The sequence below is a fragment of the Melopsittacus undulatus genome, chromosome 5 (assembly GCF_012275295.1).
Source record: "Melopsittacus undulatus isolate bMelUnd1 chromosome 5, bMelUnd1.mat.Z, whole genome shotgun sequence".
Classification (NCBI taxonomy): Eukaryota; Metazoa; Chordata; class Aves; order Psittaciformes; family Psittaculidae; genus Melopsittacus; species Melopsittacus undulatus.
The window spans coordinates 57,447,579-57,462,575 of NC_047531.1; the positions used below are offsets into that span (position 1 = coordinate 57,447,579).

General features: G+C 49.5%; 1 protein-coding gene across 3 annotated transcripts in view; it reads left to right on the forward strand.

The window, feature by feature from the left end:
- Nucleotides 1-13,785, forward strand: part of CECR2 (CECR2 histone acetyl-lysine reader) — a 95,698-nt gene extending 81,913 nt beyond the window's left edge. For 2 of the 3 annotated variants that reach the window (XM_034063353.1, XM_031044961.2), the window contains 10 exons: nt 3,554-3,683; nt 3,984-4,021; nt 4,124-4,215; nt 4,500-4,626; nt 6,046-6,479; nt 7,545-7,673; nt 7,772-8,594; nt 10,675-12,082; nt 12,932-13,037; nt 13,319-13,785. In XM_034063353.1, coding sequence (XP_033919244.1) covers nt 3,554-3,683; nt 3,984-4,021; nt 4,124-4,215; nt 4,500-4,626; nt 6,046-6,479; nt 7,545-7,673; nt 7,772-8,594; nt 10,675-12,082; nt 12,932-13,037; nt 13,319-13,324 — 3,293 coding nt within the window. In that variant the 3' untranslated portion in view covers nt 13,325-13,785. The remainder of the gene's footprint in view (nt 1-3,553; nt 3,684-3,983; nt 4,022-4,123; nt 4,216-4,499; nt 4,627-6,045; nt 6,480-7,544; nt 7,674-7,771; nt 8,595-10,674; nt 12,083-12,931; nt 13,038-13,318) is intronic. The other variant, XM_031044960.2, reaches the window with a different exon arrangement.
- The last annotated feature ends 1,212 nt before the right edge of the window (nt 13,786-14,997 follow it).

Genomic DNA, 14,997 nt, shown 5'->3' on the forward strand with positions numbered 1-14,997 from the left:
TTGTTTAACTTGCTCACCAATTACTTGGATGAAGGGATAGAATGCCTCCTCAAGTTTGCTGCAATACAAAACTGGGAGGAGTGGCTGATAGCCCAGAGTGCTGTGCTGTCATTCAGAAGGATCTAGACAGGATGGGCAGAGAAATTCAGCAAAGGCAAGTGGAGGATCCTGCACCTGGGGATGAATAACCCCATGCACTATTACAGGCTGAGCACTGACTTGGTGGAAAGGAGCTCTATGGTGAGGAACCTGGGGGTCCTGGTTGTTAAGTTGTCCATGAGCCAGCCATGTGCCTCTGTTTCCCACAAGGCAAATGGTATTCTGTGTGCATTAGGAAGAGCACTGCCAGCAGGTTGAGGAAGGTGATCCTCCCTCTCTACTCAGCCATGGGGAGGCCTCACCTGGAGTGCTGTGTCCAGCCATGGCCTCCCCAGTACAAGAGATACAGAGCTCCTGGAACAAGTCCAGCAAAGCGCTACAAGAATGGTCATGGGTCTGGAGGATCTCTTGTATGAGGAAGAACTGGGAAAGTTGGGCCTGTTCAGCCTGGAGAAGGCTCAGGGGCATCTGATTAGAGTATATAAGTATCTGAAGGGCAGATGTTAAGAAGATGCATCCAAACTCTTCTTGGTGGTGCCAGGAGGTAGAACAAGAGGCAACAGGCATAAACTAAAACACAGGAAGTTCCACCTGAACATGAGAAAAAACTCCTTTACTGTGAAGGTGGCTGAGCATTGGAATAGGGTGCCTAGAGAGGTTATGCAGTCTCCTTCCCTGGAGATATTCAGGAGCTGTTGGGACACAATCCTGAGCAATGTGCTGTAGGGGACCGTGCTTGAGTGAGGAGGTAGGGCTAGATGACCTCTGGTGGTCCCTTCCAACCTCAACTATTCTGTAATTCTGTGGTGATGCAAAGCCACCAGAGCCACTCAAAGAAACTGGCATGGGATTGGGCAATAAACTGTTTTAAGCTAATTTAGCTACATTCATGCTTTTCTTGGCAGACATGCTTTTATTTTGGTTTGTGCAATTTCAGTTTAGTTTAAATTTGTCCCTAGTCAGTTTAGGCTATGTCAGGAGAAGTGTCCATTTCAAGCTGGCACAAAGGCTGTTTGGAAAGGTTATATAAATAGCTGACTTGTTCAGTTAAATCACTGCAGTATTTTTTTTCATCCCTAGATGAAACGGCAGCTCTCCAGGTAAAACTGGCTTCATATCCACCTTTCCTGATTGCCAAATACACTTGCCGTTAGCAATTACTTCCATGACAGTTCTTATGATGGACAGAAAGTGGTTAGAAAATGAAGTCATTATCTTGCTTGCATCAGACTTGTTAAAACTGGACATCCATCGACAGAGGTTTTAGGGTAACAAAGATTTTATGTATTTTGCAGTCTGTTAGGAATTTAACATTAATATTGTAAGGTGTTCTGCAGAGGGAAGATATAAAACACAAGGTGAAATATCTGCTCTCTGATGTACTTCATTTGTGCTTCACCTGCTTCCCTGTTTTGGACTGTATGCTGTTTTTAGATCACCTTCCTGTTTCCACTCTGGGATTTCACTTCCCGTCAGTGCACACCCCAGGTAGCAAACCTCCTGTGGGGCCCATCTATTTGTTCCTGAATTTATGAGTTAAGGCAGCTTTATAGATTTCTTCCACAACAGCAGGTTAGAGTTTCCCAGTTCTCTTCCCAGATGCTGCTCCAGCATTATCCCTTGCATGTATGACTTTCTAGCTGTTTTTAGGACATTGCTGACATTTTGAAAGCTGATGGGTAGGACTCAACCTGGGCCAACAGCATAGCAACAAGGTCTGCCTGTGATGTTTAACATGCTGTATTAATCACTTGTTGTGGTAGGGGGACCTGCCATTAATCCTGACTGAGCTCCAGTCTGGTACCAGGGTAGTGCTCCCTGATTCATGCCAGTTTACCAGGTCAGATCCTTGGCAGGCCTTGATTATTTCTAAAATGTACACCACCTTACCCCGTGGCTGCTGTTGCCACGAGATCTTCCTTTTGCTGCCCAAGTCATGCCCTCATGTCTTTCTCAGCTTTCTCACTTAGGCATCCATTACAGTGTCATCTAAGTGACACTAGTTTTACAAAAGAACCGTAAAATACTGAACTGTACCTGGACAGACGCAGATGATCTCCGTTAACTGCAATTTAATCATAGAATCATAGAATAGTTTGGGTTGGAAAGGACCTTAAGATCATACAGTTCCAAGCCCCCTGCTACAGGCAGGCTGTCATGGGCACACCTCACACCATGTCACCCAAGGCTCTGTCGAGCCTGGCCTGGAACACTGCCAGGGATGGAGCATTTACCTTTTCTTTGGGCAGCCTGTTCCAGTGCCTCACCACCCTCACAGCACAGAACTTCTTACTCATATCTAACCAGAGCTTCTACAGATGCAAGGCATGTCCTTCCAACTTCAAAGGTACCCAGAGACTTCCAGTGGGAAATTTGGACTTCAATTTATTGATCTTTGACATATCTGACATGGACCTCTCTGGAAATATCCACCTTGTAGCTATTCCTAGTTTTCTTGTGTTCTCAACCCCCATCCCAAGTTTGGTTTCCACCACAGCTGGCGCTTGGGTCTTTGACATATTCCAAAGATGGAGCCTCTGCTAGAGGGTATTAGTCAAGTCTCCCCATCTTTCGTTCACTCTGGGTGTTCCCCAGTGTGACCATTTTTTCTGAGGTTTTACTCCTATGACATCTCTCCTCGAGCCATTACTTTCATAGAATTCTGCTCCTGCAGAAAGCTGGTACAACCACAGGTGTTTAGCAAGTCAAATGAATTCAGATTTCCTATAAGAGAAAGGAAATGAGGTTCATACGAGCCCATAAACTTTCTATTATGAAGCAATCTGTTAGCCAGCTGTCTGGTTGCAAACCACAGGTTATATTACCAGCGTTGCTTCTTCCTGTCTCTCACCTCTTAAAAGCTGTCCCAGTGGCCCTCCTGTGTGGCAGCTTGCTCACTCAGGTTGCTGGCCATGAAGGCCTACCTGAGCAATCTGCCCAAAGCTAGCCACCATGGTGGAGGATATCAATGTTCCCAGTTTCTCATTGCCTCCCAGCTGGCAGAACTTCACCCTTCCCCCAGTACTGTTCTTCACCCACGACAGTATAAACCAGCTGCCTTGAGTTTACCTGCCTGAGGTGAAGCTTCTGAAGGATAATAACTTATCAAGCAAGCTCTTTCCATAGCCCTGATCTATGCCTACTTCTGTGAACTGAACACCTTTCTTTGTATCTCACCACAGCTGTGAATTTGTCTGGAAGCTGCCATGGGAAGCATCTGTACCACAGTAATGCTTCAGAATCAGTGACTGTAGTTAAGGGAAAACGAAGAGGCATGTTGATGGTGTGCTGTATTCTCACCTCCTCTGCTCCTGTGATGTTGCTGCTTTTGCAGAAAGAACAAGGACGTTTCACCGGCGTTCTTGAAAATTGCAGGAGCTACCTTTATTTTCCCTGCAAGATGATGTTGACAAGGAGTAATGAATGGTTTTACACCTCTCTTTCCCCACTGCAGAACGGGCCAGGAGGAGGAAGCTTCGTGAAGAGCGGGCCTGGCTGCTGGCGCAAGGGAAGGAGCTCCCCCCTGAGCTTTCCCACTTGGATCCCAGTTCCCCTGCCAGAGAAGAGCGAAGGACCAAGGACCTGTGAGTATGCAGCTGGGCACTGCAGCATGTGAATGCATTGAAATAGTAAGTCTGTGAAGGAGAGGAGTGTGATCATTCACAGGAATGAGGAGGAAAAAGTGAGGTTGGAGATCAGCATGGAGTACACTGAGAAACATGTGGGTTTGGTCCACACTAGAGGTGTGTTTGTGATAAGGTCTATTTGTCAACGGGCATGCAACCCCCATGCCCTGGCAAGTGTGCATGGGGTGAAAATGAAGTACAACAGCATGTCTCATATGTCTTCAGTCTGCATATTCACTGTTGTTCTTCCCATTACAGCTTTGAACTTGATGATGAGTTCACAGCCATGTACAAAGGTTAGTCCTGCCCCAGCTTTCCCCTTTGCATGACTTGCTCAAACTGAAATGCTGCCCTGGGGGGGTGTGCATAATCATTCACCTTTCTTTTGCTACTGCCAGTTCTAGATGTGGTAAAGGCTCACAAGGACTCTTGGCCCTTCTTGGAACCTGTTGATGAATCGTATGCTCCCAACTACTACCAAATCATTAAGGTATGGAAAGTGCTCCAGCCATCTTGACTAATGCACTTTGTTGACTGGGATGCTGCCTTTTCTAAGTGTTCAGAAGTTTTGTGGGCTATGTTAGCCTCTGAAGTCAAACTACATGACTCCAGTAGTCCCTTCTAAACCTTGCAAGTCAAGGAAACCAAAGATGAGAGGCTGCCTCTCTCAAGAGAGCAGACTCCACTCTCACCCTACATGAGGAAGCTAGCTGTGCAACTTTGTAAGCCCCAGTGTGCTTGCTGTAACTGAAGGGAGGTTTTGTTGCATTTCAGGCCCCCATGGACATCTCTAGCATGGAGAAGAAGTTGAATGGAGGTCAGTACTGTACCAAGGAAGAATTTGTGGGCGATATGAAGACCATGTTCAGGAACTGTCTTAAATACAATGGTGAAGGCAGTGGTAAGAGCAGTACAATGCTAAGTTTGTCTATTTGCAGTGCTCAGTCAAAGCGAGTAAGCAGTGATCTCTTCCTACTCACCAGCACTTGATTTCTGCTCATTCACTTTCAGGGTATTTTTGGAAGGCTGAACAAAAGAGTCAGAGCTCCTGAGTAAAAAGGCCTGGGGTTTTAGTGAGGTTTTTAGCACAATTTGGTCATGCCAAGCTGCAGCATGGCACACTAAGGGGCTCCCATATTGGTAGAGGGTGAAGACAGAACATACAAAGAGAAGACAGTTTGTTTCTTTCTGAGCTTATTCCTTCATGTGCCTGTGTATATACATGTACCTGTCTTTCTCATAATACCTAGCACAGACTTTGAAAAGCATTGGAGTCTGGAGTGCAGCTAACTCCCAGGTTTTGTTGAGTACCACAGAAAAGTGAGGAATGAGCCAGGGTTGTAGTCCTTGGGATGGAAAAAATGTAGTTTTTGGATTCCTTTGCTACTGAGTGAATAACATGAGTCTGCAAACAGGAAGCCCTGGGTTTAACTGCTATGCCAATTAAAATTCTATGTGTTGCTTAGGTAAAAAGTCACTTCCCATATGGTGGGTCATCACTGCAGACTGTGTCTCACTAGCACCACCTTGAAAGGGAAAATACTTAGAGCTACCCAGCTTGTTGCTGTGGGCCCCAAGTAAAAGCATTCTTGCACTGCCACTGGGAGAGCTGTTTCCCAAGGAAGTTCAGGGTTAGTTTGATGGAAATAACTGGAAAGTCATTTGCTTCAAGCCCTTGTCATTAACACCTCTCACATCTCTATTCCTTCCTATCCACTCCAATGAAAAGTAGGAGCCCCTCGGAGCAGAACTGTCCTGTGTAAATGACGCAACAGGGACACTGGTGCTGGCAACAGTTTTTGTGTCAGGGTCAGCAAGTGCTTTAGAAACTGTACATAGATATGTTTGTTCATTTTCCTCTGTCTTGTAGCATACATTAGAGGTTTGAACAAGTCCAAGAAAAGCCTTTGAATGTAATCAAATAGCATTGCTGGAAGTTCACGTTTCTTCTCTCAGCACACTGTTGGCTAGCTGTGCAGGTCACGCATCTCTGCAAGCAGAGGTGGTGCTTCTCTTAATGTAATTCTTGGCACTCTGCTGGAACACTGAGTTAATGCTGACTCTGCAGGCTGTGCTGCTAAAGGTACTTTGTCATGACTATGTGCCTGTCCTCTGGTGGGGTTACTGAACAAATCTGGTGCTGTGTTGCTTATCAAGTTTGAGAACATAAACCAAAGTTGACTAGCTAGGAACAAAAGTCTTCCTCAAAGAAACTCGGTGGAGGGGAGGTGATGTATCTGATGGGGAAAGTCTGATGTTACTTAATTGCTTCTCTCTGTAAGCCTCTGTCCCTGATGTTGCTGGGGTTTTTTGACTGCAGAATATACCAAGATGGCTTACAACTTAGAGAGGTGTTTCCATCGAGCAATGATGAAGCACTTCCCTGGGGAAGATGGAGACACAGATGAGGAGTTTTGGATCAGAGAAGATGGGAGACGAGAGAAGAGGAGCAGGCGGACTGGCCGCTCCAGCACAGGCAATGTTTGGACTCGGTCGCGAGACCCAGATGGAGCAGGGAAAAGGCAGCAACGCCTGGAAAATGGAGGAAAACCTCCACCATATCGAGCTGCTTCCAGGGCTCCTGCTTCTTCCTCCTCTTCGTCTTCATCCTCCTTCTCCTCGTCCTCTGCAGACGATCAGAGTGGCAACCCAATGCAGCCTCCTCGAGAAGTGGGTCCTTCCAACGGGAGAGGTTTCCCTCGCTCTCTGCAGTATGGCAGCATGCCCAGCCCTGTGCCACATCCCGGACAGATGGTAAGGAGCAGGTTCTGCTGTTCTTTACCCATCAAGCCTGCGGAGGGAGGGAAATAAAGGGGAATGAAACTCTTGACTGTAAAATCCCTCCTGTGTGCAATAACCTTTTCCCAGAGATTAAGGGTCAGGGCTATGGTTTCTAGCCCCTACATTTAAACTGGTACAGTTTCAGTTTTTGCCACAGTAGCTGGGGACAATCTCTTAATGCTTCCCACAGCCAGCAAGTCCCTGTGTGGGATTGCGCCGGCCCTGGCTCCCCCAGTTCCCTCCTTGGAGAGTTACCCCATTGTGCACAGAAAGCAGTTGTATTTCCTTTCTTAACCTCCAGTTTTATGATGCTCAACAAGCCGGTCTTCTTTTGTCTCAGTTGCTTACAGATGCCTGATAGCTTTGTGCCATCTGTGTGTATTTTGTCTTGAGTATTTATAAAAGCAGTAAATGAAACCAAACACAAGGCCACCCTGGACTGCAGCAATGACCTCCTTTTAGCTCATTTCTTCTCTGAATGCCACCTGTTCTGCCTCCCCTCTGGGCTGCTCCTCACCCATCTTTCACTGCCTTTTCCACTGCAACTAGCTATGTCCTGTGGATATGGTGTATCAGCTGCTTCTCTGAGATCCAGGCTACCCTTCATCCTTTTAAAGCAATTCTTACAATGCAGATAGTGGGAGACAGTAGGAGAGCTGGAGGCAACAAGCACTGTGAAGGAAATCCAGCACGTTCATTTACCCCATTGACCTGGTTCCATATTCTTGTCCTCAGAATGAACCACTGCGCCCCCCAGTCTTCTTGCTTGCTCCTAAGTAGTTGGGTGACAAGTGCGTGTACTGCACCCTTGAGCCCAGGGATGTGTTGAGGGGTTGTAAGAGAGTGGCTTTGGCAGGAGAGCTGTGTGTCACCTTGTAGGAAAGAGACCACAGGTTTTTCATGTATACCTCCAAAAAGCCCATCTGCTCTTGTGGTTCCTCCAGCCTTTGCTTCCCCCCACCTGCAGCAGCTCTGCTGTTTTTCTGTGGTCCACGAACCGTTTCATTGCTCCCTCCTGCACCTTTCCCTGTCCCCCAGAGACCAGCTGTGCCAGGAACGTTTGGTCCCCTGCATGGATCGGATCCCACAAAACTGTACGGCTCGCCACGAGTGCCTGAGCCCCATCCTGGAGACCCGGTCCAGCAGCACCAGCACTTTGCCATGCAGGTAAGAACCGCTACAGCCAAGGGATCCAGCATCCCAGGCCCTGCTAGATGGCTCTCACTGAGACCCCCCCCATCTCTTTCTTTCTCCCTCCTCCCCAGCCGGCCGTGGGACTGAGCGAGCACCGTGGACACAGGCTGACAGCCCCTGAGAAGCAGGCATGTGCAGGACCAACCCATGTCTCTGGCCTCAGCCCCCGGCCGGGTGCCCTGCAGCTGGGCCGCATGAGCGGCCCCCCACCAGATGCCGTGTACCCACCAGCCCAGTTCCAGCAGGGCTTCCTCCCCCCGAGGCACAACGGGCCCCCCATGAGGCCGCCAGAGGGCTCGGAGGTCCCCCCAGGGCACATGTACCGGCCCTACAAGTACCTGAACCGTGCACACCCAGCCCTTTGGAATGGCAGCCACGGCCCCACCGGCCAGGGTGCTGTGGGGCCAGAGGAGAAGGCACCCATGGGGCCGGGGCCCTCACTCCAGCCCCGCACCCTGGGTCATATGATGGACCCACGGTCCATGAGGCCACCGCTGCCTCCCAGCCAGTGGACTGAGCAATCCAATTTCCTACCTCACGGGGTGCCTCCCTCAGGATATATCAGACCGCCCGGGAAAGCCACGGGGCAGAGGATGCCGCAGCCACCAGCCGCTCTCTTTGGGGGACCGCCCCAGGTTCAGAGGGGGTGCCAGGGCGGGGAGTCCATGATGGACAGCCCGGAGATGATCGCCATGCAGCAGCTGTCCTCCCGCGTGTGCCCGCCGGGTGTGCCTTACCACCCTCGCCAGCCGCCACCGCCGCACCTCCCTGGGCCCTTCCCGCAGCTGGCTCATGCTGCCTCTGCCGCCGGCGTGCAGCCCCCAAAGCCTGCCGTGGGCAACGGGGGCTCACAGGATCCCACTGCACAGAGCATGGAGATGGACAGCAACCAAGGTAACCTCTCCAGTGACCTACCTGTCTGTATCTGTTGCCCTGCCGACCTCCCTGATGCTCACTGCAGGCATCGCTCCCGCCTGCTGGACAGTGCCACCATTTCCCATTCCGTGCTGGTGTGCAGCTGTGGGGAGCAGACAGGAGCACCCCCAGGCTGGATTTGTTGCTCTTGGGCTCCAAATTTCTAGGGACTCAAACCTTGACTGTCATACAGATGTGCTGTGTCTGCAAACATGGCTTTATTTGGACTTGTCTTCCTAGAGAACTGGAGAACATGCCCTGATCTTCAGGCTTGCCAGAGTCAATTTTAAGCAGTGGCTGAAGCTCAGCAACAAAACAGGGTTTTCTTTTCTAGAAAATAATTAAAATCTTGATTAAATAAAATCCCAGAATCACAGAATGGTTTGGGCTGGAAAGGACCTTAAAGCTCATCCAGTTCCAACCCCCCTGCCATGGGCAGGGACACCTTCCACAGACCAGGTTGCTCAAAGCCCCATACAACCTGGCCTTGATCATCACTAGGGATGGAGCATCCAGTTTTTACATGTGTGTATTTCTTTAATCTGAATTGGAGTATATTTTCTACTCCAACCATCACTTAGATTTTCTAAGATGGTTTTGTTTCACTGTAGCTTGCCAGAGGTCCTCTCTGTCCCAGCTATACCTGCTAGCTATCAGTTTGCCTTGGGGTGCAAATGCAAAGCATAGACTGTGATGCTTCTAGAGCTCACTTGGAATTAATATAAACATGGGATCTACAAAGAGTTAGGTAAGGAAAGAAGACATTATGTGAATAAATGGTTTAAATATACTTCTCCAAGTATGGCTTCTCCACGCAGCTGTGTCAGTTCAGGTGGGATGGCAGCGTGTCACGTGCACCATCACAAGTTTCTTTCTAGTTGAATTTCATTCTAGCTGGTAAACTAGAGATCAAAAAAGCCCAACTTAAAAATAAACCAAACCTAAAGCAGAGATCAAAAAAACTCAGAGATCAAAAAAAAATTTTCTTTTCATTAATTCTAGCTGGTAAACTAGAGATCAAACCCCTTGCATCTTTTATGGATCCCTCGTGTGCCTTGCGCTAGGAGCAAACTCTTTCCTTGTGTGGCATTGCTTAAAAGTCATCATCATTTAACTGTGCTGGATATAGAACAGAGACTGGGGGAGGACGTTGAGTGATTGCAGGGCAGAGCAGTCGCATCTCCAAATCACAGTTGGTTAAAATATGGCTGCAGTCGGCTCTGCAGCATCTTGGTTGTAGTAGTGCTTCTGCCACGCTGTGGGCAACTGGGGTTTCTGGACCAGAAGGGGCAGCACAGCTTGAAATCAAGCTGCTGTTGCTCCAGATTCTCATCTTGCTGTTATGTGGACCCCACAGTGGTATTTCCCAATTCTTCCTCTCCATTAGGCAGCCCCTGCACACCCCTGTGTCAGACCAAACCCACGAGTGCAGTGTTACTCCAATGGACGTGTGACTTGCAAATTACGGCATGCCTGTATCTTGAGAGTTCAGTCCACGTGTGCTACCTTTTTCCAAGAGAGGTGCAACCTCACAAGTAGTTTTTAAAAGAGCTCTTTGAAATGAAACAGCTGCTAAAGGTCACCTACCTCTGTGAAAATGCACTTCAGGATTGCTAGAGGTCTCTGAAGGGAAGATTGTGATGAGTGTGGGAGGGGGGCTGCAGCCCTGCAGAAGAGCAGCTGTCCTGATGCTGTGCTCCAACAGTCCTGTAGAGAGGCAGAGCAGAAGGTGGAACTTTATAGGCTTTGGAGTATGTACAATGTAAGGACCTTCATGGCTTTAGAAAGTCACACATTTTTCTCATGCATTTACAACAAAGTGGAATGTTCTTTCCATCCAGATGTTAGGAACACATTGGATAGAGCTGCCCAGCAGCTTGGGTAAACAACAGCAGAGGATGCTGAGAGGCTATTTTGGTACACCTGGTTAAGCTGACAGGAATTAATCTTTGGCATGTGTGCTTTTGGTGAGCATGAGTTAAGTGTGTGTCTGTGCTGGGCTGGGAGGGCCATTTCCTGAAGTTACACCAATGCGTGACTTATTCATCTTCTCTTCCAGTAGAGCCACCAGCAGGCATGGACGAAAAGGCTCAGTGCATTGGCATTCCCGACGGAGCCTATGCCAAACTCCTACCTCATCCCAAGCCCCCGCTGCCCATGGAGTGCACCAGGCATGCCTTGCCCCCAGATGGGGAGGGAGATGGCTCCAGTGTGAAGGGTGATCTGAAGGCAGGACAGAGCAAAGGCTCATGGCAGGCGGAGAGCAGCTATGCCAGTGGCCCAGGCTGTGTGAGGGACCTGGTGCCCACCTCTGAGAGAGGAGGTCCCCTGCCTGAGAATGGGGCAGCGGGCGAGGGGCCAGCGTCTGGTGCCGAGGTGAAGGGGCTCGCTGCCAACCTGCTGGAGAAGCCCCTCTGTGGCAGGGGGAAGGCTCTGCCTGAAGCAGCCGTACCTTGCATGGGACAGGGCATTGGCCTCCCTGGTATGGATGCCAGCTCCATGGGGGCTGCCCCCAACCAGTTCCACCCTCTCTACATGCCTGGTCTGGAATACCCAAATTCAGCTGGGCGTTACCACATCAACCCAGGCCTGCAGGGGTTCAGTCCCATGATGGGGGGGAAGCCTCCTCCTCCTGCCTCCCACCCTCAGCATTTTCCTCCACGGGGTTTCCAGCCAAGCAGTGCCCACCCTGGCGTCTTCCCCCGGTATCGGCCCCCCCAGGGCATGCCCTACCCCTACCAGCCACAGCCTCAACCTTCCTACCACCACTACCAGCGACCGCCCTACTATGCCTGTCCGCAGGGCTACTCGGACTGGCAGAGGCCTCTCCATCCCCAGGCCAGCCCCAGCGGGCACCCTACTGCCCATCCATCCCTGGCCAGACCCCCTTTCCCGGACCGGGGGTCCACCAGTGGCTTGCAGGACTGCGAGGCACTGAGCACTGCCTTGGCCTCTCCCAGCCGCATGGACATAGCGAGTGCCAAAGAGGTTTCTCCAAGCGATGGGCAGGATCTGGGGCCTGAAGATGAGAAGTCCGAGGAGTCCCAGGAAAGACCAGAGAGTCCCAAAGAGTTTCTTGATTTGGACAACCACAACGCAGCCACGAAGAGGCAGAGCTCGGTGGCAGCAGGGGAGTTTCTCTACGGAGCCCCACCACCACACTTGGGCTCAGGGATGGGATTCAGCCCATCAGCTTTCCCTCCCCATGGGGTGATGCTACAGACTGGCTCTCCTTATGCGTCCCGGCATCCCGCCAGTCATTTCCAGCCCAGGACATATGGATCGCCCATGAATGCTCACCTGTCTCATCATCCGGTCTCTAGCCAGACCAATGGCCTCTCTCAGGAGGGACCCCTGTACCGCTGCCGAGAGGAGAACGTAGGTCACTTTCAGGCCTTGCTGATGGAGCAGAGAGGCAGTGGAGGTGGCATGGGGGGGCCACCCCAGGACTTGTATAGACCCTCGGGGTAAGATCGTGTTTTCTGCGAGAAGGCAAGGTGGGAGGGGGGTGAAGCCGGGTGGTGATAAGTGTTGGATATCCTTGAAAGGATAATGCTTGAAGTCAGAGGAGATGGCAAGCGAAGTTGAAAGGCTAACTGGTGACTGTTAGACCTTTGGAGTGCGAGGTCTCTTAAGCTGGAGAGAGTCTCGTACAAATCCTTAAAAACAAGTGGCAATTGCTAACATGGAGACCAGTTAACCTGTCCCATCCATCCCCACACCAGGGCTTTGTTTTATCTGACAGTGTTTGTTAATATGTCATTCAGGGCTGTGCATCTCTTAATCAAATGGACTCTTGCCATTTTCTTTGCAAGTATTTTATCACATCTTTCTCATTAGGGGGGCAGAGTAGCTAACTAAAGTAGAAGTTAACCTCTTGATATGAATCCCTTTACTTAAGTAATGTTGTTCCCTTTTTTCCCCTTCCTCTTGCTTTGCCCTTCCTCTCTGTCTCAAATATCCCTGACATATAATTACTTCTCACTGAGACTTTACCTATCACATTTTATTCCTACATGGAAAACTATGCTACTCCAAAACTTCCCTGTTCAGATTTTATAAATATGATTCCACTATTAAAGCTTTGTCATAGTCCCAGCACAACAGTCCCCCATCTAGTATTCAGGGAGCTTAGCTTACACTTAAGTCACTGTGGGGGTGGCATGGATTAAAGGTTGTGTTTTGGGGGAAGCCAGAAAGAAGTTTACACAAGGTGCATGCTTGTATGTGAATGTTTTATGTATGCTTTCAACGAAGTAATGGGATTTGCTCTTGAGTTCATGTGCTAAAACTCTTTCTATTCAACCTGGCTCCAGAATGCAAATGCATCAGGCTCAAGTTCCCTTCCCAAAGATGCCTACAGCAACCATGTCCCGGGAAGATCTGACGTCACAAAAACCATCAGCGTTGCCTCTGGATCAAGTAAGGGCTGCTAGACGAAGCAGAGTTCACATGCAAGTCTTTTGCTTCCCACTGGTTAAAAGAGTGAAGTATTTGATGAAGTTGGAAGCACTGGGGGAAGCTGGGAAGTGAACTGCTGCTATGTGGAGGAGTTGGGGATGTCTCTATAGTCTTAGCTGGCTGTAAAATGTAACCTAGGTGTTCCGATAGTGCTAGCTTTGAACTGGTTGCATGCAGTCATGAGGTTATTCCTTTCTAAAGCTGCCAGTTAAAGCCTCCAACTCTTGTTCTTCCTCTTCCAGAGCTAGTCCAAGGAAGGAAGGACCTCATGAAGATGAAAGCCACGCACGATTTGGACAAGGGGGAGGAGGGGCAGGCCTTCCTCCCACCCTCCCCTCGCCCAAGCAGCATGTAGCTTCCTGGATCCATGGAACACGGTGCTGCAATGGCTTTTGTGTTGGGAAGCTGGAGCGGTGCTGGGCCCCAGCCAGCCGAGCAGCTGGCTCGCCACCGCAGGGCGAGCATCACACACTAGTGGCTTTCCGTGACTGGAGACTGCGTCTCATTCAGGGTTTGAGGGATTTTTGGGGTGGGAGGGAGGGTGGGGGCAGAAATGTTCATTGACTGCTAAACTCAGGTATATTTTTCAGGGTGGAAGAGGATGATGATGGAATTTTACTTGTAGTATTAACATGTGTGTTTTGGAGCTGGATCCAGTTTACAGAATTTAACCTGTTGCCTTTTTAAATAAATTTCTGTTGTTGGTGAATGTATTGTACATAATGGGGGAGGGGGTGGGCCCAGCTTGTAGTGGGCTTAGCACTGGAGGAATCCTTAACTGTTTACAATCATATCACACTGAAATCTTTCAGGATAGGGTGAGGGTCTGGGGGGAGAGGGGAGGGAATGAATGACGGATGACTTGCTGTCCTCCTTCCTGTCCTCTGCAACCGAGATATGACCCAATGGTTGGTTGACTTAGTAGCAGGAATTGCTCAGGAGCATAATGTGTCCTCCTCTTTCTCTTCTTCATTCTTCCCCTCTCACACCCACCTCTGCCCCTCTGGATCCAGGGCCTGAGTGCACTTCCAGCTCCTGTCATCATGGGGGAACAAGGAAACCAGGACCAGGAATTGAAACCAGAATGGGATACCCAAGGCATTGTCCCTTCTGCTAGTGTAGTGCCCTTTCTGCCTTTCTGATAGGAGAAATGTGTGCTCTGGAAAACAGAAAATGGCCTAACTGGTCATCTTAGCCTATTTTTGGTGAAACCAGTGCAGCTGCTGGTGGAGCTGCGCCTCTCCACTAGAACAAACTGTGCAAATCTGTACTGCCCTGCTGCCCAAGGACATGAGCCAAGTTCTTTCTCTGACCCTTGGCTATATTCACTTCTTAGCAATTGCAAAGCAGGCAGTACCCCAGTGTTCCTGACCACTCTCAGTTCCTGTGGAGGAAGAGCATGAGGCTGCTTTGGAGGAATGGAATTGTTGGTTTAATGCAATGTGAACCATTTGTTGGCCTGTGGAACTGAACTTTGCATTTGCAAGTTGCAGGTGAATCAGAAAACACTGATTCCAAATCAGATGCTGAGGTGGCATGTCTCAGAGGTTGAGGGATGAAAAGGCAGTATGCTAGAGTTGAGTTGGTTTAACTTTGTCATCACTGACAGGTAACAGCAGGTCCTACAGGGCTAGTGGCAGCTTCACTTGGAGGCTGCATGCAGTCTGCAGGGGCTTTCCTCTTGTACCAGTTGCAGTACTTTGTCAGCCACTGATGTTCAAAGGCAGGTTTAGCAAATAAGATCAGTAGGAATCTCATCTGCATTTATTCACATCTTAAGCTAACAGGCAAACAGATTTGATAACTCTTGGGGGAACTGGGGTAAAACAGGGGAGTCTCTACACTACAAGGCTGGGCAGCAAGATCAGCTGGGACCATAACCCTAGTGGACAGGTTGCTGGTTGCACTGAGGGGTACAGGG